The sequence below is a fragment of the Mirounga leonina genome, unplaced genomic scaffold, assembly GCF_011800145.1.
Source record: "Mirounga leonina isolate KUSES-001 unplaced genomic scaffold, KU_Mleo_1.0 Mir_151, whole genome shotgun sequence".
Classification (NCBI taxonomy): domain Eukaryota; kingdom Metazoa; phylum Chordata; class Mammalia; order Carnivora; family Phocidae; genus Mirounga; species Mirounga leonina.
In genome coordinates, this window is record NW_023270377.1 from 31,447,508 (window position 1) to 31,473,203 (window position 25,696).

Consider the following 25,696-nt stretch of genomic DNA (forward strand, 5'->3'; position numbering starts at 1 on the left):
TTAAATTATGATTTTATTACAAAAATGTTGCCTCTTAGGTGGGAGTAATCTGTTCCTTCTGGGCCTACAACCAACTTCAAGATGTATTTTTTACTTCATTGGTGCTGGAGCATAACAAGATTCCTATATTTAACTAGACGGTCTGGCCTAACAGAAACGTGTGTAGATCAAAGAATAGCCCACATTTACGTTTACATGGAAAGCTTTTCTTAAAAATTTCTATTATAGAAGCTAACCCATAAAACACCATCCAAAATCCATTTTAGCTAAAAGTGCCCTTTAACACATTTAAACATCTGGTTATAGCAGCAGAGCTAAATATATATTCTATGAAGTATTTAACAAGCTAAGGGGATGTATGTCCAAACACATACATTTTTATAATAGATAAAGAATTTGTTTGCTAATAACCAGCATCACTATTAACTTTGCAAATATATTTTGTAGCAACTGAACCTTTTCCCCCTTCCCCATCAAGACAGATTTTAGGATGCAGTTTTAAAAACTAAAACACCAGTCAACCTTAAGTAACACTTAAGTAAACCTGAAATTCTTAAAAAGTCCATTATTGTCTATGTGTTTCCAGAGCTGCTTTGATAGACTTCAGAGACTTCCAAACTGTTACATCAAATATTTCCTATAAAATATACCTTAAAATTATTTCCTTAAGTCTTTGTTAAAGACTTAATCTGCAACACTACTTCTAACACCACCACCTCAAAACTGTACAGAAAATGGCTCCATACTAAATTCACAAATCTCCAGTAAGTGAAATTCAAGCAATTAAAAAAAATGTATATTTGTGTTACTCTGCAGGAAAAGTGTATGTGAACTTTACCCTTCCTCAGGAAATTCTACTTTTTGTAGAATGCCATTTTCTAAGTTAGTCCATTATTCTTCAGATTTTACACACACACATACACACACACACACACGGCACAAACAAAAGTCATAAAGCCAGAGCTCCAGGTAAAAGAGCCAGATGACTGGATGTGCCTGCCAAAGGAACAAGCCGTACTCACCTGTGGGGGGAGTGGAAGAAACAACAGGGGGAGTTGGAGAAGTGAAGCCATCAGCAAGGGCCTGGGCCCCCCCAGCAGCAGCGTCTGGGGCAGTGGAGGAAGGGACAGTAGCAGGAACAAGAGGGGCAGGGGCAGATGCAGAAGTAGCAGGAAGGGGAGGAGTACCAGCAGAGCCAGCAGGGGCTGAGGGGAAAGAGGAGTAAGAGGCAGCATTAATGAGGCAGGCCCATTAGGTGGGATTAGAAAAGGCATTAGAGAACCTAATGTTAAATATTCAGTGCTTAACACTAACCAAAGAATAGAAGAGAATGGTAAAAAAAAAAAAAAAAAAAAAAAGAATGAAGCTTATATTAAAGGATTATTTGGTTTGCAGCAAATAATTCAAAATGCTCAGGGTAATGTACAGATTTTTTAATTCATTAAAAACAGCATTCCATTTTACCTGAAAGCCACTACTCTGGAAGAAAGATGTTCCCTTTATATTGTAATTTTTAGCACTGTATTTTGTAAATAATATATAAAACATAATACATTAGGAAACAGTATTCCATTTTGAATTACAAAAATCAGAAAATAAACACATATTCCAGACAAAAACATATTAGGTAAAAAAAAATTTAGAAAGGGGCGCCTGGGTGGCTCAGTCAGTTGAGCGACTGCCTTCGGCTCAGGTCATGATCCCGGAGTCCCGGGATCAAGCCCCGCATCAGGCTCCCAGCTCGGCGGGGAGCCTGCTTCTCCCTCTGACCCTCCCCCCTCTCATGCTTTTCTCTCTCGCTCGCTCTCTAATAAGTAAATAAATAAATAAAATCTTAAAAAAAAAAATTTTAGAAAAACACAAATCTTTTTCATGATTTTTAAAAAGATATTATCTATTTGGTATCATGATAAGCAAATTAAATTTAAAAATTCTATCCCTAGGTCTTCTGTGTCATGCTTTTAAAACTAAATTTTAACTTCGGTGTCTTCACATTAAACAAGCACATTTTTATGTTTTGGGGGGAAAAAAGGGTAGTATTTCAGAGAGTATTAAGTTCCAAAAGTCCACTAAATTTAACTGCCAGAACTACCGTTAAATTTGTCCAATCCTTTGTTACCAATGTCACTCTAACACGGACTGTGTCCAAACATATGCAATGTCGTAACACTACCTGGAAGTAAACGTGGTCATACCCAGGAGGTACCTGAAACCTCAAAGGACCAACTGAGCCACGGCACCAAAGGCCAAAGCCAAATAACAGAGACGCATGTGAGCATAAACTCAGAAATCGCCTGGTTAAAAATGACAAATGCATAAAGGTTCCCCAACATTTATGGAGTCCTGAAGGAAAAAAAAATCCTGATTAGGAAGAAAGCCCACTATAATTAAGTCAGAAACTGAGTTCAAATTCAAAGAAGACCAGCGAAGATGAGGCACCATTCATGTGTTACCTGGAAAGACACTGGGAGGAGACGGAGTAGGAACAGCAATGGGAACGCCCACGCTCCCGCTTCCACTGTTCTCGCGACTGCTGCTACGGCTGCTCGGGTGGCTTCCGCCGCTGCTCCCGCTGCTGCTGAAGAAAGGAGAGCCGCCCAAACAGGACTATTTATATACAGTCAGACACCACCCGCATTTCCCCAAACTTTCTGAAATGAGTACTGCTAAGGAAAGATAATGCAAAAACCCTCCACTTCATGTACTAATTTGAGTAAAACAGGAAAAACACTGAGTTCAAGAAACTTGTTCTGACCACCTTTTAATAAGCATCAAAAGATGGTTGAAATTGACATTGAGAAAGAAGGAAAAATTCTGCAGAAATATAAGTGGTAAGTGATAGGGTTCAACACGTAAAAATAGTATTACTTTTATGCTCTGAAGAAACTTGTTTTATAATAAAAACACAGTTTTCCTAAACAGGTTGATTAATTTTATTTCTAATGATATCTTGATGTACCATCCCATATTACTGTTTTATTATGTATAGTTTTTCATCTGTAAAGTTCCACCAAAAAACAACTTGCAGTTTCCCATATCCTGTATGGGATCTGTAACTATTTTTCCCACATCTGGTCCATAACTTTTTTTCAGGTCCACTATAACTATTAATTTTGTAGAGAAGTTTGTATTTTAAGATGTCTGTTTTTTCTGTTTTTTGGTTTTTTTTTTTTTTTTCCAACTTCCTGACCTCAAAGCTGCATCAGAACATGAGGAGAGAGAGGTGGATTCAGATGAGGTCTGGGGGAGTAGAGTGAGGAAAAGAACTTAGTGCTTGGAAAAGGAGAGAGATTTAACTGAAGTAATCTAAAATTATGGTACTATGACCTTCACATTTGCACTGAGGGAGAGAAAATACCTGTAAGTTCGATTTCTTTGATTCACAGAAGCTGTCCTCACAGGGCTCTGCTGCGAGGGAGCCATATTACGGGTTGGGCTAGGTACATAATCATTTGGTACCACTGGAGGACGCACTGGCTCCAGTGTGCGATAGGGGGAGTGCCGCCTACAAAAAGAAGAGCGTATGTATTGTGTGATTAGCAAGTTTCGGCACAACAAATTCAAAGAGTTGCCAGTAGTGAAATACAATTTGTATTCAGAGACAGGAACATGTTTTAACATAACCCAGCTACCAATTGCAGTCTTTCCTTTAGTATCACTTCTCTGCCATTAGGGTTTTGAGGAGTATTGCTATTCTTTAGTCTCAAACCTCATTTCCCTGTACTAATGCAATTTTGTTCACTCATTTTCTGACAGCACAAAGATTCTCCCAAGTAAGCCAGTGTTTCCCAGACTCTCTTCTCTTTTTTTGGCCGGGGGGGGGGGGGCGGGGGGATGAGTTCAAATTATTTTAGTACTGTGTCAAAAGTTTCCCAACTGCACTGCATGAATGCACTAATTATCTTCCTCACCCCTCTCTCCCTAACCAAAGATATTCAAAGATCGGGTAAATAAATCCAGAATTTGGCTCCACAACCCCCACACTGAAGATCAACAGCAACTATAACAAGTCATTTCCCTTTCCATAGAGTAAATACACAGAAACTGAACTATATCCATACACAGAAATACACAAGTTAATCTCATCTCCCTCCATTCTCATTTCACCTCCTTCAACTTTAACCTTGCTCTCTTTTACCTCCTGCCCCACATCCTCAGAGTTCAACATTTAAAAAGGAGAGAAAAAGACAAGACCATCTAAGTCTTTCTACCTTATTTGTTTTGAACTGTAAAGCACAAAAAGGACTGGATTTTATTAATATATTTCCTTCTTCTCAAAATTTCCTTTAAAAGGAAGAGAATGAGAAAAGGAAGGAAATATGATCAGAAATAGGATGCACAATGGCACATTAGTGATTATTAAATTAGCTCTCATCCCTAAGTTTCTAAATTCTTTATGACAATGATAAATACTCAACTGACATGAAGCTGACATTTTGCAGATAAGATTATGGTTTCTGAGAGAATAAAAACTGGGATCTCAAGATGTGAAAATTAAAAAGCCTTCTTTTTCTGAAATGATGTTGCTCCCTTATAAAATTCTCAATAATTCACTCCCCGCAAAGTTGCAGGGTACCTTTAAAAACTGCTCTCCTGGGCTATTCAAGTTATGGTTTATTGATTTTGGGTGAGATCACTTTGCATTGACCCTGTCCACTCTACTACCCTCAAAATCTTGCATAAATACATGTGTACATTAATAATTAAAAAGAAGTAAAGGGCAATAAATGAGATACTGGGTCCAAAGAAGAAAAAGGAATGCCAGGAACTTGGATTTAAAATACTAAAAAGTTTAGGCATCTCTGAAATTACAATGTAAATATAAAAAAAAATAAGATAGGAAACATTAATTTCCAAACATCTGATTTCCAATTTTCCCAGACAATAAAAACATTCTGTTTCATGCAAGAAAAAACCCTTTGCTGACTGAGAACAATACAATGAAGGCAATTACAAAAACAAAGTAAAAAATTAGGGGCAAAAGAACAAAATATGATGGCTAGGCAAACACTATGCAAAAAAGCCAGGTTTGTGATCATCAACTGGCTTGTGGTGTTCAGCAGCTCTGGTCTCCAATGACCCTGCAGAACCCTTGCTAATACACAAGGGAAAAAATTCTGGTATATGAATAAATCTTCAAAATTTGAGAGCAACACAAGTTTTATTTTACTCGAGATGACAATGGGTTACTTTGCTAACCATCTTGACTTAAAAGCTAACAACATCTGTTAGGCACTACAAATGATAGAAATGTAGACATTCCATAGGAAAATAAATACTTCCTCTTGATCTCTCTACTCTTACCTCTGCACAATTACACCCTATCATGTCATCAACATTCGACCCTGAAGTTTAAATCTTATTTGATCTACTAATTTCCTCTCTAATCTAAGCAGAATTTGTTTTGTTGACCCCAAATAAAATCATCTTATTTCTCGCTGGAATTCATTTTTATTCTTTTATTTCCCACTGTCCTAACTGTAACTCTTCTTCCAACACTATCCTCTTTTATATCCTAACTCATCTTTGTTCTGCCCTGACCCATGGTGATTAATTAGGTTTTTTGTCATTTTCTCTTTTTTTTTTGGTGAGGGGGCCAAAAACAACATTGCCAATTAAAAAATTTTTAAGCATATATAATAAAGCCAATGGTTGTCAAAGCATTTTGTCTTTGTCTCATACATTTTTTAAAAATCCAATTTGTGGTACAATGACTCTGAAAAGTTAATAGAGGACAATTATTACCCCCTTTTACAGATGAAAAAACTGAATTGCAAAGAGGCTGACTACGCAAGACAAAAGAGCAGGAGCAGAACTGGACCACAGTTTTAGTCATCTGGCTTCTGGGATATATTATGTCCATCTGATCACAAATCTCCATGATAAAATTTTTTTAAGATTTCTTTATTTAAGTAATCTCTACACCCAACATGGGGCTGGAACTCACAACCCTGAGATCAAGAGTTGCATGCTCTTCTGACTGAGCCAGCCAGGTGCCACAATAAACCGAATTTTTATACTATGATGCTACAGAAGAAAAATGTTAGACGCTTTTACATTAATTGGCCATTTCTACCAGAAGTCAAATCCAGAGCTCACTTCTGCTGGACTAAATTAAGCTTGATATTCTCATAACAACACAAAATATACAGAATTTTGTAATCTACACAGTGTTCTTCACAAGAATAGTCTAAATAAGCATAGTCAAATGTAATATGAAATACTCTAAAAATTTTCTGAAATTAGAGTGCAATTTATAATAAATCATGAACTTGGACTAGGATTTTACCTCAAATTTAAAATTTATTAGAAAAATAACGTTTAAACAAAATCTCTTTAAAGTATAAAGAGGTTTCCCAGAAAAAGGGAAAGTTACACACAAAAAAGTTAATCTTAGGGAGAAAAATGTTCTTGTTTCAAATATTAAAAAATAGTTTAAATGTATGTAGTGTTTAGTTTTCAACAACACTACATGAAATGGTTTTCAATTATTACTTAGTTACATACTTACCCAAGTGTCCCTTTCCCTGACATGGGAGGGCTGGGGGGTTTCTGAGTTGGAGGTGTCGTACGTGGCAGCCCACCTATCTTCATATTCTGGGTACTCACCTAAAAAAATGTTGAGGAACAATCAAAACTTGTATGTAGTAAAACAAAATATCACTTGTGGGAAATAATGTTATGCTATTTAACAAAGGAGGGTAAGGTTTAAAGAGGAAAAAAAAAATTAGAGGCCATGCATTTCATATGCAATTTCTACTCTACTGTTATTCTACAGTTGTACTCAAAGGACTCTCCCTAACATGAGATTTTCAAATGACTGTAAACATAATTATATGCAAAGACTGTATTTGCCATTAGGCCATCACACCAACAGATCACTGGTTAGATTATTTGATAATAAATTTAATTGAAATTCAATAGGATAACTATAAGAACTTTAGTTTTAGTAAAGAGAAACTCAAAAACAATGCCTTTAAACAATTCCTTTTTTAGATGGCAATTATAAAAAAAAAAAAAAACACATTTCCCAATAAAATATGCACTATAGTTTTGATCCACTGTAACTAGAGAATATAAAATAGTTAAATTGTGTGATATACCGAAAAAATTTTCAGTTTTTAAAATAGTGGATCAGCCTTACAATTCAGATTTCTTTAATGTGCTCTTATTAAGGAATCACCCACCTGAAACCTGCCAGAAGTTAAGGCATGTTCCTAAACCTCTGAACTAGAAAGTTAGGGCTGAGGTATCCCATTCAATTATGAGCAATACAGGGGCCACTGGCAATGTCCTAGTTTCACTGGGAATTAGACCCACTCAGGCCCAAAATAAAGATTATGGGAAAGATGTAACAGAGTCCTAAATCAGAGCTGGGCCATTACTCCTCACTATTCTATCTCTAACTTAAAATGCAAGGGTAGGAGAGTAATGTAATCTGGGAACAACTGATGGCACCAAAGAAGTATATCAGAACTTATACAGAAAGCTCTAGAAATCTGGATGTCTTAAAGGGGTAAGAGAAGTCATTCACAAATATAGTTCAAATGCAATCTCAAATTGTTTGAGATTACCAATGGGTCAGAGTAAATGGTCAACATATAGGTTCATACCTGACCCTATTTTAAGCCCCTAATATTCTGGATTGCCATACACTTCAAAAAAAAGGGGGGGGGGGGCGGATCTTAACTTTTCTAACAAGAATATATCTGGAGTATTCAAATTATACTTATAAAATGAAACTGCAAGACAGTACACCATTGAAATCAGAATACATTTATAATTGTAATTTCAAAATATAAATTTTAAGAAAACAAATCATAATCGTATACAGAGTATTGAAGCTGTCAAAAGTAACTCTGACTTAAATGATATTTTTAAAACTCCTAAAATACTACTTGTTATCTGAATAGGCAAGAAGTAATATATCCAGAAACAAACTCTTCAAACGAATAGCCCAGTGAACAAGTTGTGTGTGATGTTAAAACAATCTTTAATGATAAATGATACCTTTCAGAGGTCAATATTTTTAAAGTGAAGCATTTATCTGAAATCCTTTTATTGTTACTTTTAAACAATAAATACAAAACAAACCAGTTATCAAGTAAGAATAAAGATTAACTTCTCCTTGTTCTCCCCCTCATTAATAAGCAGAGGGTATGCTAATCATATCTTCAAATGAAAATGCCAGAAAAAGTTTTGAAAAAAATCAATCCACATTTGGGGAAAATTTTAGGAGTAATATGACGAGTAACCAGTAGCTTTTTAAACTGTAATCTTCATTTATGATACCAGAAGATTTTTTATAAGTAGTAACCAAAGTCCTTTAAGCTCAACCTTAAACAACATAAAACCCAAAGTTACTTTCAGTGACAAGGGAGAAGTAGGTGAGCCAACACTAAACTACATCAATTTGCTAGAAACGGGAAGGAAAAGGAGCAGGGACAGAAAAAGTAAAAGAGAATTTTATTCTATACATGGAATAGCTAAAATACTTGAAAACAGCTTTCCAACTTTGATTTCAATGTTTTGGTATCTGAGGTGTTTTTGTTTAAATTGCAGTATCTTCTAGAAATCTTTTAATCAATTAAAAAATATAAAATAAACAATCTATAAATTAAAATCTGATGGACATTTCCATAAACAAAACTTGATACATTTTATGATCTGTAGGATCATCAAATGACTGTATCTGCTTGGTTAATGGAGTTTGGATAAGTAACTTAAATCACTGAAGAAACCAAAGAGGCCCTGCAGAATGTCCAAAAAATCTGTAATTTTATACAGCACTGATACTGTACCTTTATATTAAGCTAAAAGAGTTTTTCAATATTTCTTCAAGGTGGTTTTCCTTTGTGAAAAATGCTTCTATGCTAAGTAAAACAATAAATATGCTATGCAGAACATGAATACTGGGGGGCACCTAGGTGGTGCAATCAGATGAGCACCCCACTCTTGATTTCGGCTCAGGTCATGATCTCTCAGGGTCGTGGGCTCGTGGAACTCTGCACTCAGTAGGGACTCTGCTTCTCTCCGCCCCCCCCTTTCCCTCTGCTCCCACTCCTGTTTGTGCTCTCTCTCTCTAATATATAAATCTTAAAAATATATATATATAAATATTGCCATCTAGTTTGAGGAAAAGGGAAAAGAACAGGAATAACTGCCAAATAAAACTTAATTAGTTTATCATAGGTAGGATTTGTATTATAATTAAACTTAAGAAAGTATATTTCAAATATAAAATCATTTGATAAAAAAGTTTACTGGATAGCTGCCATGGTCTTAAACACTATTTTGAGGGAAGTTTATGGGGAGACAACATTTCCTCACAAGCAGCAAAACACAGGAGGACTAAACTGTATGGTGAAGGGGACTTCAAGGGAGAGAGACCAAGAGACAGAGACAGAGAAAGAGAGAACACACCATGAGGTCGGGACAAAGAAAACCCACTCAATAACAGCAATTCCACATGAAACTTTAAACAAATTGTAAACATAAACCGAACTATCATCATACATTAACATGTAGTTAATGGTCCTGAACCATCAGTGGGATTGCTCATCATACTTTCCAAAGTTTTATTTGGGAATCAGAATGAAGTTTGGTGGCTGACTGCAACAATCATTCAATTATGTGGGTATTTTTTGTTTCCATAAAGGGGAAAGTCATTATTGAGAGCTAAGTAAAGCAGGTATTAAGTATAAGGAGGAACAGTAGGAAACATCCCCCCCGCTTCTTTTCCTACCAAAAAAAAAAAAAAACCCTCAAAGCAGAAGAAATATTTCATTTAAGTGATAAAGCTCAAATACTTTGCCACTAGCCTGTGACTAAGGAATGCAGATAAAACTGGAGGTAGAAAAGTTCCTTTATGTTCAAAGAGTGGTCCTATTTCTGAGGCTTTGGAGATCTCTACAACTAGCACCAAGCATCAGGCCCATTCTTATGCCTTAATATTTTTTCTACAATGCTCCTACCTTTCTTGCTCCATGCTTTTTTGGTACATTCAATACCTCCTTGAACCTTGATATATCATAATATAATGTTCATCAGAAAACTCAGTGCTTTCTAGTACCCTGTGAACTTCAGTATTTTTTATAAAGCTGGCTGGCCAGGTATCTCTAGTTCACAAAGGACATCACTTCTGCTATGAAGAAATCTCCCACTGACATATGACCTGCTATGATAAAATAGTGGCAGACACGTTCTAAAATGGTATCTGTGGTATATCCCTCATTTATCAACCACTTATCACCTACCAGACTACTAGGTACAAGGGTAAAGAAATATGAAAACTAAGGGAGACATTTGTTGGGGGTGGAACGGGACACAAAGGCCTATAAAATGATTCGTCTGCTTTTAAGGAACTTATAGCATTTTGGAATAAGACTCCTATGTTTTAAGCAAAAAGGAATGTCTACAAATTATATAGAAATCTCCAAAAAAGAAGTATCAATATGAGAAGGAAAAACTACAGAAAGGTTTAGAGAAAAATCTAAGCTGGACTGTTGTTTAAAAAAAAAAAAAAAAAGCAGGATTTCACTACACAGAGAGGAGAGGACTATGTATAGTCTGTATCTGGATGTGGAATAGTGAGGATGGGCAGAAGCTGTGGTCAGGCACCTCTGGGCCTTCATTCACTGTCCAGTATTATTTCCCATAGTCCCATCCAGGACATAATTCTTGGGCTTCCTAGAGGCTCTATCCCTCTCCTCAGGGGATATATGTTCCTACTTCAATTCCCAGGGCTAAGAGGAAAAGGACCAGCAGATCTTTTGAGGGAAATCAAAGCTGTAATCTGGAGTTCGACTATGAATTCAGAAGGGGTAAAATTTTTAGTAAGAGGAAGACAAAAAGCCTAAGGTACTAAGAGTCCTGAAATAATCCAATACAGATATAAGGGAATAAAAGAGTAGGAATAAGGGGGAAGAGAGGTAAAGAAAGAAGGACAAGAGGAATAAAGATGAGCAAATTTGTTTGATTTTAAAAATACTTTGTGACAACCGGCCTTTGCCAAAATAGAATTGGTGGCTTAAGATTGGAATAGGCAAAACCAGATGGGTCTCCCAAGGGTTGCTGCTTTGGAGTTTTTCCTCCAAATAATGTGTCAGATAAATGCTCAAGAGTGAACCCTCAGCTGCATGTGAAAGCTGGAAATATGAGAAGCAATTTATCATCCTTCTGTAGAGAATGACAAACACTGTTAAAGAATACACTCAAGTAAAAAACTAAAGCCATTTTTTACACAGGGTTAAGTTAAGGATCTTAAAGATCCCAAGCAAAATTTTCAAAAGTGTTATATTCTTAATGTGTTAGTTGTAAAACAAATCCTTAACCCCTCCTCATTAATTATTTAGAATCTGCTTGCACAACATATTCACCTGAAATACATACTACACTAACAGATCAGTAGTCCTTACTGTTTTTTATTAAACTAATATATTTATTTAAAAAGTACTAAAGCTTAGCTTCATGAGGGACAACTTCACTGCTTTCAAAAGAAAAATCCATTTCAAATAAAGGTATCCCAGTTCAAGGTAAATTCCAATTTTCTATGGCCTCAGGTACATATGAAAACCCTTCCAATATGGCATTCCACCCTTTAGCTTTTTATGTCTTTTGTTGTAAAAATATCACCACATTGTTTTCAAAGTTCTGATGAATTAAACTCTACAACTTGTTCTCCCCAGTCAACTAAAGAAAAAAATAACCTAAATTTCAGATGAAAAGGACCATGAACCACTATGAGAACATGCTATAGAAAATGTTAAAAATTCAACTTCTGGTATGGAGGATTCTTCTAAGTCAAATCCCATGTGTATGGCCTCAAAGTGTGATCTTTGTTTAGAGTCTGCCTGAGAGGCATCAAAAGTCTGACAGCAACAAGAGTAAACACAGAGTTCATAGAGAACTGAGGAAATCAAAGTAGCAGATAATCCTACCAACAAACATCAGGAGACCTCTAGGGCCCTTGATATAATCCACAGGTCTCCAAGATCAGTTGGAAACCACTGCACTAGTTTACTATCTGCAGTCCCTTCCAACTATAACATTTCCTCTTTAATTCTATTTTCTACTTTAATGTATTAAATTATTCCATTAATAACCCTTCCAAAACCACTCATGTTTCAATACCAGAATCAAAAGAGAAATAATTTGTTACATGAACATTTTTTTTAAGATTTTATTTATTTATCTGAGATAGACAGAGATAGCGAGAGCAGGAACACAAGCAGGGGGAGTGGGAGAGGGAGAAGCATGCTTCCCGCCCAGCAGGGAGCCTGATGCGGGGCTCGATCCCAGGACCCTGGGATCATGACCTGAGCCGAAGGCAGAAGCTTAATGACTGAGCCACCCAGGCCCTCTACGCTGAACATTTTTTTCACTCTACTTTGTTTTGGTTCACTTAAAATTATTAACCATGTGCTAAGTTTACAGAGAAGACAGACATTCACAAGGAGGACAGGAAGAAAGAAAAGACAGAGCACTGGTGCATTCTAGCTTCTAGGATGAATTCAGGGTACTCTTCTTACCAGGCTACTCTACCCAGATATTGCAGAAACACCTACATAGAGCCACAGTACTCACGAGTGAAGCTTTCTGGTACACACAGCAAAGACGTTAAGGAATCTAATACAAGTGTGATATTTTCTTGCTTTCTAGGGACTTCTCTCATTTCCTACTCATTTTGGTCTATCTCCCACCTGGAACAGATCCTGAATCCAGGAAGGTCAAGAAGGAATCATAGTAGAGTTCGGAGGAAATATCATGGGATAGTAGCTTAAGCAAGCTGGTCTAAACTTAAATTAAGGGGAAAAGAATTGGTCCATTTCTGTGTTTTTCCTTCAGGTAATCTTTCTGTGCACTTTTATCACATTGGAGAAAACACATCAATAGCTAAAATTTGAATATAGTATTTACAGGAAAACAGCCAAGGTAGTCACCCACTGCTTTGGGTCTAGTTCTTTGTATTTAATGCAGAAGGAATATCCTCACAATTCCACATGCCCCACTCACCAAGACTGAGGGCTTGGACCCAACATTCTACTCAGTAACAAGTTTATTTGCTTGACTCCTCTAGTCATATCTCTCTACCAGGATCTGTTGAAATGTCTGTGGCCATGGTTAGTATTAGTAGCTAATGATTCAGATCTCAGTTATCCTCTTGTTACCACTTTCTATACTGAAGACATGGCAAATAACAGGGCTTTGGAAAGAAAATGTATTTGAAAAGAAATTATAAAGTTCAGCTAAGAAAATAAGAACAAAAAGGAAATACATGCTCAGTTTGGTGAAATAATTTTAGCAACCTTCTATTTAAATGCTTCTTGAATACACCTGAATGTCTTTTACCATTAATTCTCCAAAATACTAAAATGTGAAAAAACAAACCCTAAAGTGTTACTAAAACAAATATTTCTCTAATTCTTAATGTGTATTTTGTTAAACACTCATGAACTTCTGATGTTTTGATATAATTAATATTCAGCTAGTAAAACGCTTAGAGTGAGTTTATATTGAAATATATATCTTATATAGCAATTTGGAAAAGAGAAACTAATTTTGCTTTTTGCAAAATACATGATACTGCAACTTAAAAAAAAACTGTAACACTGAGTATTTTCCACTTCTCAATTTCTTTACATTGAATAAGAGTCAAGAGATAATGACATACCGGCCACAAGGTGTATAATAAAGCACACCATTTATAGAATAAAAAGGCTATTACACAGGGGGAGGGTTAAATAAAGCACATTAATTGGCCCTCCAATCCATAAAATAAATTCTACATTTACAAAAGTCCACCTAATTTTACTTCATAATGACATTTTATGATAGGGTAACTTATATTTTAGTTTCACAAAATATATTAACATTGCAAAATAAGCATTTATTCAAAAACATTTATTAAGCACCTAATGTATGCATCAGGCACTGTTTTAGGCACACAGGACAGGGTGGTGAACAAAACAGACAAAAAATCTGCCCTCACAGAACATGAAGACACACCACAGAGTTGCATGACAAAAATTTTTAAAAATTAAAAAGAGGAATTATTTGTTGATTTTAGAAGGCCAAGTGCCAAATATCTCTTCACTCCCCATATGCAATATTCTACATAAGAACAAAGAATGGAAATCCAGCCCTGGAATCTCTTACCTTAAATCTAAGCAACCACTTAATGCATAAATGGAGCAAATAAAAGAGGTAAGGAAAAAAAGCATTGAAAGGTTAGTTGGAACTTCAGGATGTGAAGAGAAAGGAAAAAACAAAGAAAAAACAAGTTAAGCATTCAGCATTAAAAAATAATGTTTCAGTAGATCATAGAAAGAGTGGTCAAAGCAGAATGTGTCATGAACAGGAGGGTTTTTTTGATGAAATTATATGACATTGTTTTATTCAAAAACTTAACTTTATTAAAAATTTCTTCAAATAGTGACCCCTAAACACTAAAAGTCCAAATAACAAGAAAGACTACAGAGTCCCAAAAGAACAACCCTTTACTTGAATTAAGAAAGAATTGGAGTGGGAAGGAAATCATGTGTTTATTATATAAGTGGACAAGCACAAATATTATGTTTTATACTCTTAGTGCCTTTTGTAATTAGATTCTGGCATTACCCTAAAATTTTCTATTAGCAGTTATTAGCCTTGAATAAATCTCAAAATTATAAAATTTTAAATATTTTATAAAATTAAATATCAAATTGCAAATAGTGCTTATATCAAAATTCTAAGAAAAAAATTTTTTTAAAGTTTACACTGTATGTTTTCTTTTACCTAGATCTACATTAAATTTACATTTAACTGATTTCTAGCCATAGTAGTAGGGTATTTTTTTTAGTTTAAATTTGCTTATATAGACATACATCAACTGTATAAACTATAGTTTCTCACGTATGTAAATATTTATTCTAAGTCACATTTGATAAGTCATTGCCTTTCAAATCACTGATTAAGATGAAAGCTTTAAGTAACTTAATACTTAGAGGAAGCTCCAAATAGTTTAAGTATAAATACCAATGTAAATGAAATTTATATGCACCTCAGTTTTGATCATGGCACTACACATATACAGCAGACACTCTAATACATTAAAAAAAAATAGCCAAAATATATAATGGCTACATACTCAAAAGCAGTGGAAATATTAATTCACATATTACCTTTATCTACACTATTCTCACCCAAAATGTTAAAATTATTTTAGAACGTTTCAAAGCACATGATTGTTTATACATGTTCCTTCTGAAAATGCGAAAGCTTTGTTGATAAATGTTTGAGATAAGGTAGATACTTTAAGAACATGCTGAGTAATTTTTTAATCAGTCATATTAAATCATTAAAAGATTAGAAAAATTAGACCACACTTATTTGCCCGATCTATATGAGGTAGTCTCATAACTGGTTAAGTAAACGCAATTCATTTAAAGATGGCTGTTTAAAACCTGAAAACACAGCACTAAGAAGCAGCAAGAAGGATAAAATAGTTATAGCAGCAAGGAATCTTCAGAACCACAACTGGGCCAAAACTTGGGCCTCCAGGAAAGAAAAGACAAAAGCTTAATTTTCTAAAGAGTTAGTTCCATCATGGACTATTGTTTTTAAAAGGTTGACAAAAATTATACTTACCTTTACTCCGTGTCCAATATCATCTAGAATTGTATAGTCAATAGGTTTTCTAATATAACGAACTGGTCGTTCAAGATTGGCTGGAGCAATAATCTTATGTGTCCTTGAAGTGTTTTTATTGGTAGTCAAAATACCGATCTCTCTTCTTGCAACTTTCTCTTTATGAATATCAACGGTCTGCAAAATATAAACACAACATAAAAATGTATAGCTCTATTGCCCAGAAAAATCAAAATATAAATGCTCATAGATTTAACATCATTATTCATATACTTAACCCCAACTGCTAAATTTTGTCCTTTTTGGACCTACTGGCTTTCTCCATTCTTAGGCTAAAACAAGGGTTGGCAAATCATGGCTGGCAGACCAAATCTGGCCCACAACCTGTTTTTAACAACCTGAAGTGGTTTTTTGTTTTGTTTTTTACAACCCAGGAGTAGTGTTTACATGTTTTAATGGTTTTTAAAAGTCAGAAGAAAAGGGGCGCCTGGGTGGCTCAGTTGGTTAAGTGACTGCCTTTGGCTCAGGTCATGATCCTGGAATCCCTGGATCGAGTCCCGCATCGGGCTCCCTGCTCAGCAGGGAGTCTGCTTCTCCCTCTGACCCTCACCCCTCTCATGTGCTCTCTCTCATTCTCTCTCTCTCAAATAAATAAAATAAAAAATCTTTTAAAAAAAGAAAGAAAAAAAAAGGCAGAAGAAAAATAATGTCATGACATGTGAAAATTAGACAGACTTCAAATTTCAGTTTCTATAAATAAAATTTTATTGGACCACAGCTATTCTACTTGTTACATATTTTCACACTACAAGGGCAGAGATGAGTAGTTAAAACAAAGACTGCATAGCCTGCAAAACCTAAAATATTTCTTAGCTGGGCCTTTACAGAAGTGTGCCAACCCTTGGGTTAAAGAATGCTAATTTTTTCCCATCCATTAATATTTAAACTAACATAATGATAAAGAAAGCCCCAGGTATAAATTTGGTTACATTTTAAAATAACCTGTTAGTATAATTTCCATTGGTGTTCAAATGCCTTTTTATTTACAAAAAAAAAAGGAGAGAGAGGCCTAAATTATAAATACAAAATATAAATATAAAAATATAAAAATAGTCGGGGTGCCTGGGTAGCTCAGTCATTAAGCATCTGCCTTTGGCTCAGGTCATGATCCCAGGGTCCTATGATTGAGCCCCCCATCGGGCTCCCTGCTCCGTGGGTAAGCCTGCTTCTCCCTCTCCCACTCCCCCTGCTTGTGTTCCCTCTCTCACTGTGTCTCTCTTTGTCAAATAAATAAAATCTTTAAAAATATATACATATATATAAAAACAGTCATCTTTTTACAAAAAAAAACCTTAAGTTTGCTTATATTTTATCATGACAAATACTTACAAAATACTTCATTAATTTATCCTATTTGTTAAATGTTCACATAGGATAAATATGTTTTTACTCAGTCTTCTATTTGCTAAAAGATGGTGAATTTCTGCACAAACACAGATAGCTAATACATTTAAACAGCATTTTTCAAAGAGCAGGTTGTAATTTAGTGGAATGTAAAGAGCAATGATTTTAAATGAAAAAGAACAGAAATACTAGACTGTATATACATATAGTATTTTTTCCTGTAACATTTATTTGTTATATAAAGATATAAAGAAATGGTGTACTGGATGCAATGTAAAATACATTTTTTACTGTGCGTTGCAGTCAAAAAAGTTGGAAAAAACCTCACTAAAATTGTTCATATCTCTCACACCATTCCTAGCACAAGCAGCAATTAACAGACACTAATTCCTCCCCAGTCCTACTTCACTTTCCCCTCTCTGAAAATGGAACCAGGTAATAACATAGAAATGAAAAGAAAAGATGATAACCATTATGACAGTATTAAATATCACTTTAAGAAATCTGAAAGCGGGGGTGCCTGGGTGGCTCAGTCGGTTAAGCATCTGCCTTTGCTTCAAGTCATGATCTCAGGGTCCTGGGATCAAGTCCCACTTCAGGCTCTCTGCTCGGTGGGGAGTCTGCTTCTCCCTCTCACTCTCCCTCTCTCCTCTCTCTCAAATAAACAAATAAAATCTGAAAAAAAAAAAGGGGGGGGGCGCCTGGGAGGCTCACTTGTTAGGCGTCTGCCTTCGGCTCGGGTCATGATCCCAGGGTCCTGGGATAGAGCCCCGCATCGGGCTCCCTGCTCCACAGGAGGCCTGCTTCTCCCTCTCCTACTCCCCCTGCTTGTTCCCTCTCTCGCTGTCTCTCTCTCTGTCAAATAAATACTAAAAAAATAAATAAATAATAAATAAATAAATAAATAAAATTTAAAAAAAAAAAAAGAAAGAATGGGCGCCTGGGTGGTTTAGTTGGTTAAGCGACTGCTTTCGGCTCAGGTCATGATCCTGGAGTCCCTGGATCGAGTCCCGCATCGGGCTCCCTGCTCGGCAGGGAGCCTGCTTCTCCCTCTGACCCTCCCCCCTCTCATGTGCTCTCTCTCTCTCATTCTCTCTGTCTCAAATAAATAAAATCTTAAAAAAAAAAAAAAAAGAAAGAAAGAAATCTGAAAGCTGATTATTCCTCTAAACTACTCAAGGTACGAAGGGAACTTGAAACAAATTCAAAGCCTCCTATTTCAACCAAAAGATTTTAAAAGCAACAGTATCCATAAACTTCACAACTAGTATCTAAATGAAGCATCAAATGAAAGACTGGCCAAGGTAGTAACCTTATCATTTTAAATATTTCTTTTTAAGGCAAAAATAATCTTTGAGCTTTTTCTGAGCATGTTAAGTAAAAAATTACAAAATCTGAGCGCCTGGGTGGCTCAGTTGGTTAAGCCACTACCTTCGGCTCAGGTCATGATCCTGGAGTCCCGGGATGGAGTCCCGCATCGGGCTCCCTGCTCAGCGGGGAGTCTGCTTCTCCCTCTGACCCTCCTCCCTCTCATGCTCTCTGTCTCTCATTCTCTCTGTCTCAAATAAATAAATAAAATCTTTAAAAAAAAAAATTACAAAATCTGCTTTCCTTTCTACTTGGGAGAGCTACTGTAACAGAAAAAAAGAAATTTATATATTAGTGATAATGTTGGTATTTAAAACTTCAGAGAAATAAAAATCTCATTTTGAATAATTTTTTATGAGTCATCCTGAATCATTCAAAATATGGGCTAGGAAGATTTCATATGTATTAACTATGCTTCAAAATAAACAAAAACCAAAGAAAATACGGTACTTTTTTGGATACCTATTTTTTATAACTGGTCTTCACCATATCAATAAGAGAAAAATTATCAGAGAATGTAATCTTCTTGAGACATTGTTTCTATTCCAGTTTTTAGAAATGTAATTATCCTATTCAAAAATGAAACTGTAAGGGACGCCTAGGTGGCTCAGTTGGTTAAGCGTCTGCCTTTGGCTCAGGTCATGATCCCAGGGTCCTGGGATTGAGTCCCACATTAGGCTCTCAGGCTCCCTGCTCAACAGGGAGCCTGCTTCTCCCTCTGCATGTGTTCTCTCTGACAAATAAATAAATAAAATCTTAAAAAAAAAAAAAAAAAACCATAAGAATGCAAACCCAACCACCCATAGTAGAATTCTAAGTTTACTGCAAATTAAAATTCAATTTCAAATTTTTGTGGTGAAAATATTAATAAATTTCCAGAGAATAAAAATGGGGAAGCAACTTTCCATATCTGCATTAATATACGGTTACATTTTATAATAAGCACATATTTTTTAACTGTCTGAAAAAATTGAGACTTTTTTTAAAAAGCACTGAAAACATCCGATCAAGCCTGGGGACTGGAGGCACTTACATACTACTTTTTTGTTCACTTTATAAGCACACAAACAGCCCAAACCCGCAGATCATTACACTAAGGATAAAACAAAAACCAATATAGCAAAGGAAAAGATCTCTGGGCTCTTACAGCTTCTTGGGAGGGAAGGCAAAGTGCAAACAATGAGTTACAAGAAAACATATCCCTTCATCAGGAAGGACAATTTTCCCAGCACTAAACTTTAAAAGGAATTGGTTGGAGGAATTTTGAAGAGAAAAATGTTGCTTCTTATATTAATTCTCAGTAAAAACTGAAGGCATGTTTAAAACGTAATTCTTAACAGCATACATCCATGGAAAATCAAAAGAATTTAGTTTGGTTATATATTCCTAGTTGTCTACTCTAAAAGAATTCCTACATCTTAGAAAAACTAGAGCAGGGTTTCTCAACAGCAACACTCTTGACATTTTGATAATTTTTTGTTGTGGGAGGCTGTCCTGAGTATTGTATGATGTGAAGAAGTATCCCAGTAGACCTGTAGCACTCCTCCAAACCAAGTTGTGATAACCAAAAATGTCTGACATTGCCAAATGTCCCCGTGGGGGGAATAACTCCCTGCTTGAGAACCAATGATGTAGAGGAAAGACAAATCACCTGTCCTTACATTATGCACTCTCAAATACCAATTGTTTCCAAACTTGTTACAAGAGCTGACTTAAGAGATTAATGTCTCTAGTGACTGGCTAAGTACAGATATTTGGTGTTGTTAGCTTTTTAAAAACATCTACAATAAAAAAAGTAATAAATGGTAAGAAAATCAAAGAGCATGATTTGTATTCTTGCCATCCTACTACCATACTAGGTTGAACTGTAGGAGTTCTTGTGAACAAAAATCAAATATATATTCAGAAAATAGCTATGGTTTTATTTGGCGTCTGAATAACAACAGAGAACAAAGGAGGAGAAAATTTGGTCCACAACATTCTGAAATTTTCAGCAATCACCCACTTCAAATTTTCAAAGCTTTCCTTTGGGGAAAATCATATTCAAACTAGACAGAGTAATAGAATGAACACTCCCCTCTCTATATATACCTAACATCCAGCTTCAGCACTCATCAACTCACAGCCAACTGTCAGTTTTAAAAGAATTTTTGTAAAGCTCCTATGAAGTTTTTAATTAAAAAATATGGCTACTCTGTTTTTCTTAAATTCATAGCTTTCACTAATCACCACTGCATTTGCCTTCATAATATTCTTTGACATTACAAAACTAGAATGCATTGAAGTTAAATTTTGGAAGTACAAGTTCAACATTGATATTTAGGAATAATTTTAAGAGTAAGTAAAAAGTATTCTAAATTTGTCCTGGATTTCTGAAGTAACTAGTTACATGACAATAAATTTATTCTTATTTAGTAAAGGTCTCAATAATAGCACTTATCTGTGGCAAGTAAAAAATGTGTTTGAGGGACGCCTGGGTGGCTCAGTCGGTTGAGCGTCTGCCTTCGGCTCAGGTCATGATCCCAGGGTCCTGGGATTGAGTCCCGCATTGGGCTCCCTGCTCCACGGGGAGCCTGCTTCTCCCTCTGCCTCTCTCTCTCTATCTCTCATGAATAAATATATAAAATCTTTAAAAAAAAAAATGTGTTTGAAAAGCAAAGACTACCGAAACTAATGCAAGTACACTTCTAATAAACACCATTGTTTTTTGCTACCTGTTAACCAAAAACACACCAAGTCGTATCACTGGAACTGTGTGGACTACTCTTATTAACAGATCCTTATCAATTTGTTTCTCTATTCTTCTCATTGCGACTGCCAAGTCTGATCTCACATGCTGCAGGCTCCCCCCATGACACCTCAGCTATGCAGTGCCAAACCCAAGGCCTCTAAAACACCTATCACCTTGAGATAGTCATACTGGCTCCCAGCTCCCTTGCAAGCCTGAGACCCATTCTCACATCTCCTTCATGCATCCAAGCACATACACAGGCCACAACAGATATCAAGAAGGTACCGTATAAAGTACTTCGTTTTAGGATTATCCATGCACTGTTGTGTCCCATGAACACAGATAATCGAGAGTTGACTGTACTGCACAGCACTACCTCAGGCAGCTGACCATCTATCTCTGTGGGAAAACATCTGCAAATAGCTACAGTGGATTAACTCAACTAAGTCGGATGTTTTCAAGTATGTCTCCATTTTTTTATTAGTAAGTTAATGTTTCAAATAAGCATTTACTTATTTAAATGACAAATATGCTTTAAATTATTCATCTTCCATAAAACAAATTAGTTACTACTAAATGGTAATTTTCAGTTATTCATTTTTTAATAAAATGATATAAACTATACATAAGTTAAGAACTGTATAAATCCTACTTTCTATGCATAATTACATATTGATAGCCTTTAGTAGGAGTTCCTTAATTTAAAATTGAATTTTGGGGGCATCTGGGTGGCTCAGTCGGTTAAGCATCTGCCTTCGGCTCAGGTCATGGTCCCAGAGTCCTGGGATTGAGCCCTATGTCAGGCTCCCTGCTCAGCGAGGAGCCTGCTTCTTCTTCTCCCTCTGCCACTTCCCCTACTTCGGTTCTCTCACTCTCTCTCTGTCAAATAAATGGATAAAAATCTTTAAAAAAAAAAATCTTGAAGAAGAAAGTATTAGAATCATTTATTTAAAAAATAAAATAAATCTTAAAAAAATAACAAATCTGCCATCCTTGGGGCACCTGGCTGGCTCACTCAGTGGAGCATGATCTCAGGGTTCTAAGTGCGAGCCCCACAATGGGTATAATAGATTACTTAAAAATAAAAATCTTAAAAAATAATAAAATTGTGATCCTTAAAATACCTAAGGTAATCCATATCAAGAACCTATCCTAATACTCCTGATGGTGAGTGTGGTATAAATTAGTACACTACTTAATGCCATATTATCCATTTACTACAAAAAAAAGTCTGATACTAAATATTCATAATCAATTCTATCCTGTTTTTCAAAACCTTTGACATTTAGAGGAGGAGTTACTACTCTGTTGTGTTGAACACAACACAACTATGTATGTTCCTGATACATCTTCATGATACATAATTGGTAGAGTCAATGGAATTCCCATCCTCAGATTCTAATTAGAAAATAGTTGTTACGGGGAGGGGGGTGGGAGGATGGGTTAGCCTGGTGGTGGGTATTGAGGAGGGCACATTTTGCATGGAGCACTGGGTGTTACGCACAAACAATGAATCATGGAACACTTCATCTAAAACTAATGATGTAATGTATGGGGATTAACATAAGAATAAAAAAATAAAATAAAATAAATATACAGTAAAAAAATAAATAAAATAAAATCTTTAAAAATTTTTTGATTAAAAAAAAGAAAATAGTTGTTACATCAGAGTGATAGAAGGTTGAGGTAGGTGGGGCACAGATTGAGGTGAATAGCAAAGCCAGCAGAATAGAAAGAAAAAAAGCAAATATAAATCAAGTTCATTTGTGAGAATCTCAAAAGAAAAAATAATTCAAAATGGAAGATAGCTCAGAAATCATCTAATCAGTCCTACCATTTTACAAACGAGAAAACTGAAGTTCAAGTAGGTAAAATATCAGGCAAGTCAGCAGAAGAACCAAAGTAAAACCTAGACCCCTGACCCTCCCCACTCCCAAACCTATGGAAAAATAGCTAGAACACAGGAAGCTGAAAAGTGATAAGGTTTTGACCCAGGAGACAGGAAAAAGATATTGATAAGGAAAGAAATCAGATACCTCAGAATCTCATATCTCCTAGTCCTCAACCACTCTACCAGACAACCTTTACAAAACAACTCTTGATACCTACTACCATTCCAACAAACATGTGATCTTGTCTTTGACCTGACTGAACCTCCATTTCTTTGCTTCTTCAACCCAATCGTCTCTCTAAATTCTTAGAACCTAATATTTTTGCTCAAATTGGGGGAAAAAAAAAAAATCTAGTCTCAAGGTATTGTGAGAACGTCCCGGCTCCCTCTAAAAACATAATATTTTTAATGAAGCATAAGAATAATAAAAAATATAAGTACCAAACATTTGGAAAAAACAGTATTTTAGAACAAGGGCTTGCAAACTACAGCTTACATGCCAAATCTGGCCTGCAGACTGCTTTTATATCATCTACAAGCTAAAAATAGTTTTTTACATTTTTAATTAGTTGTTTAAAAACATACAGAGAGAAGAATGAGACTGATACCCCATATCTGGCCCACAAAGCCTAAAATATTGACTATCTGGCCCTTTACAGAAAAAGCTTGCCAATCCTTGTATTTAGAGTATTTACTGAGTATTTGTCTTGTAAACAGAAAATATTTTCACATACTATAATCTTTCAGTTTAGAAAGTATAAAAGTTTGGAGGTTCAATTGACTTTCAAAACAAAGGACTCTACCTGTACATTAAACATAATTGAAAAATATTTCAATCCTTAAAGCAAATGATAAAAAAATATGTAATTTTTTTAAAAATTACTGATTTCTTAGATATAGCCTTCATCACCCCATTTCTCCTATTCAACCTCTCACCCAACATACTATTTTGTATAGACTTAACAGGTGTTGGACAGCTGCAGATCCCTCACCCATCCAGGGATTGTTCAACTTCAAATGAAGATGATTCAAAACAAATAAAAATTAAATAAATAAATAAATAAATAATTTTTAAAAAGAAGATTCAACATATTCAGGGCTCTGACTCAAGCCCCTGTTATTTCTGACCTACTAAATCTCTATCCATTCACCTCTCCCATTTTTCACTTATTTCATTAAAATACTTTAAAAGACAGCATTAATTAGACCTATTAATTACATGTAGATTTATATGCTACTCAAAAATAAAGTGTTCTCATTAACTAATACATATAATTACAACTTAGGGTAGACTTACTCACTTTCCTCCTCAAGACTGCTACTCTTCTCTACCAAAGTAGTACAGAATTCTAATCAAAAAACATAATTATTAGGGAACATGGCTGGCTCAGTCAGTAGAGCATCTGACTCTTGATCTCGGGGTCATGAGTTCAATTGCGCCCCACACTGGGTATGGGTGATTACTTTAAAAAAATAGATGATTGGGACGCCTGGGTGGCTCAGTCGGTTAAGCGTTTGCCTTCAGCTCAGGTCATGATCCCAGGGTCCTGGGATCGAGTCCCGCATCGGGCTCCCTGCTCCGCGGGGAGCCTGCTTCTCCCTCTGCCTCTCTCTCTCTCTCTATCTCTCATGAATAAATAAAATCTTTAAAAAAATAAAAAAAATAAAAAAATAAATAAATAGATGATTATCTTTCACTGTCATTTGCTTATTGTCTTCTACCTTCACAATCTTCCTACTCTCTCTTACAAACTAATAATAAGCTGTTCATCTTCTTTAGGAACCCTAATATATTAATTTTTCTTCTGCATTTGCACTTTTCTTCTATTTTAGATCCTTTGCTAAGACTTCAAATATGCAGAAATTTTAAGACTTTCAAGTGTAAATTCAAAATTCTCTATCAGATTAGCAATTTGTCAACATTCCTATAGAAAACCAAGTTCATCCATTTCATCATTATTTCTTCTAAGGGGTCTCTCCAGAATAAAATTTACCTCTCATTCATTAAAACTCACCAATTAAAAAAAAAAAACAAAAACTCACCAATTCTTTGCAGGTTTCCTTTTTTACTTTAAGAGACACAGCAATACAATAAAAGCAGCAAATTATACAAAGTCTAGAGAAGTTTATATGGGGGGAACACCTGGGTGGCTCAGTCGGGTCTTGATCAGGGTCATGAGTTCAAAACCCCACATTGAGCTCCACACTGGGCATGGAGCCTACTTAAAAAAAAAAAATTTAGGGGCGCCTGGGTGACTCAGGCGGTTAAGCATCTGCCTTCCACTCAGGTTATGATCTCAGGGTCCTGGGATTGAGTCCCACATCGGTCTCGGCTCAGCGGGGAGCCTGCTTCTCCCTCTAACCCTCCCCTATCTCATGCTCTCTCTGACTCTCTCTCTCAAATAAAATATTTTTTAAAAGAAGTTTATATGGGATATAAAGAAAACCTTACCATGGCAAATTCATATTTAGGATTAAATTTAGTATTAAATAACACAAAATCCCTCTAAATTAATCTGATGAACTCTCAAACAACAGAAATATAAGTGAGTCCTCCCATATCTGATTTGATTATCTGGACTGTATTTTATTTAATTACATAAGTTAAGGTTCAGACTTTGAATAATTGTTAGATTAGTCAACTTCAGAAGAGTCCTAAACTCTTAAGATAA

At 35.6% G+C, this 25,696-nt stretch overlaps 1 protein-coding gene and 1 long non-coding RNA gene across 8 annotated transcripts in view; one reads left to right on the top strand and one right to left on the bottom strand.

Moving 5' to 3' along the window:
• ABI2 (abl interactor 2) overlaps positions 1-25,696 on the bottom strand; it is a 167,769-nt gene that overhangs the window by 71,350 nt on the left and 70,723 nt on the right. For 3 of the 7 annotated variants that reach the window (XM_035007326.1, XM_035007323.1, XM_035007321.1), the window contains exons 3-6: positions 15,631-15,807; positions 6,512-6,609; positions 3,359-3,505; positions 2,454-2,578 (exon numbers count right to left, since the gene is read on the bottom strand). In XM_035007326.1, the coding sequence (XP_034863217.1) occupies positions 2,454-2,578; positions 3,359-3,505; positions 6,512-6,609; positions 15,631-15,807 (547 nt within the window). Of the gene's footprint in view, positions 1-1,022; positions 1,206-2,453; positions 2,579-3,358; positions 3,506-6,511; positions 6,610-15,630; positions 15,808-25,696 lie in introns of all 7 variants that reach the window. The other 4 variants (XM_035007328.1, XM_035007327.1, XM_035007325.1 and 1 more) reach the window with 2 other exon arrangements.
• LOC118012124 overlaps positions 1-25,696 on the top strand; it is a 58,717-nt gene that overhangs the window by 8,069 nt on the left and 24,952 nt on the right. The gene's annotated exons all lie outside the window — the stretch shown is intronic.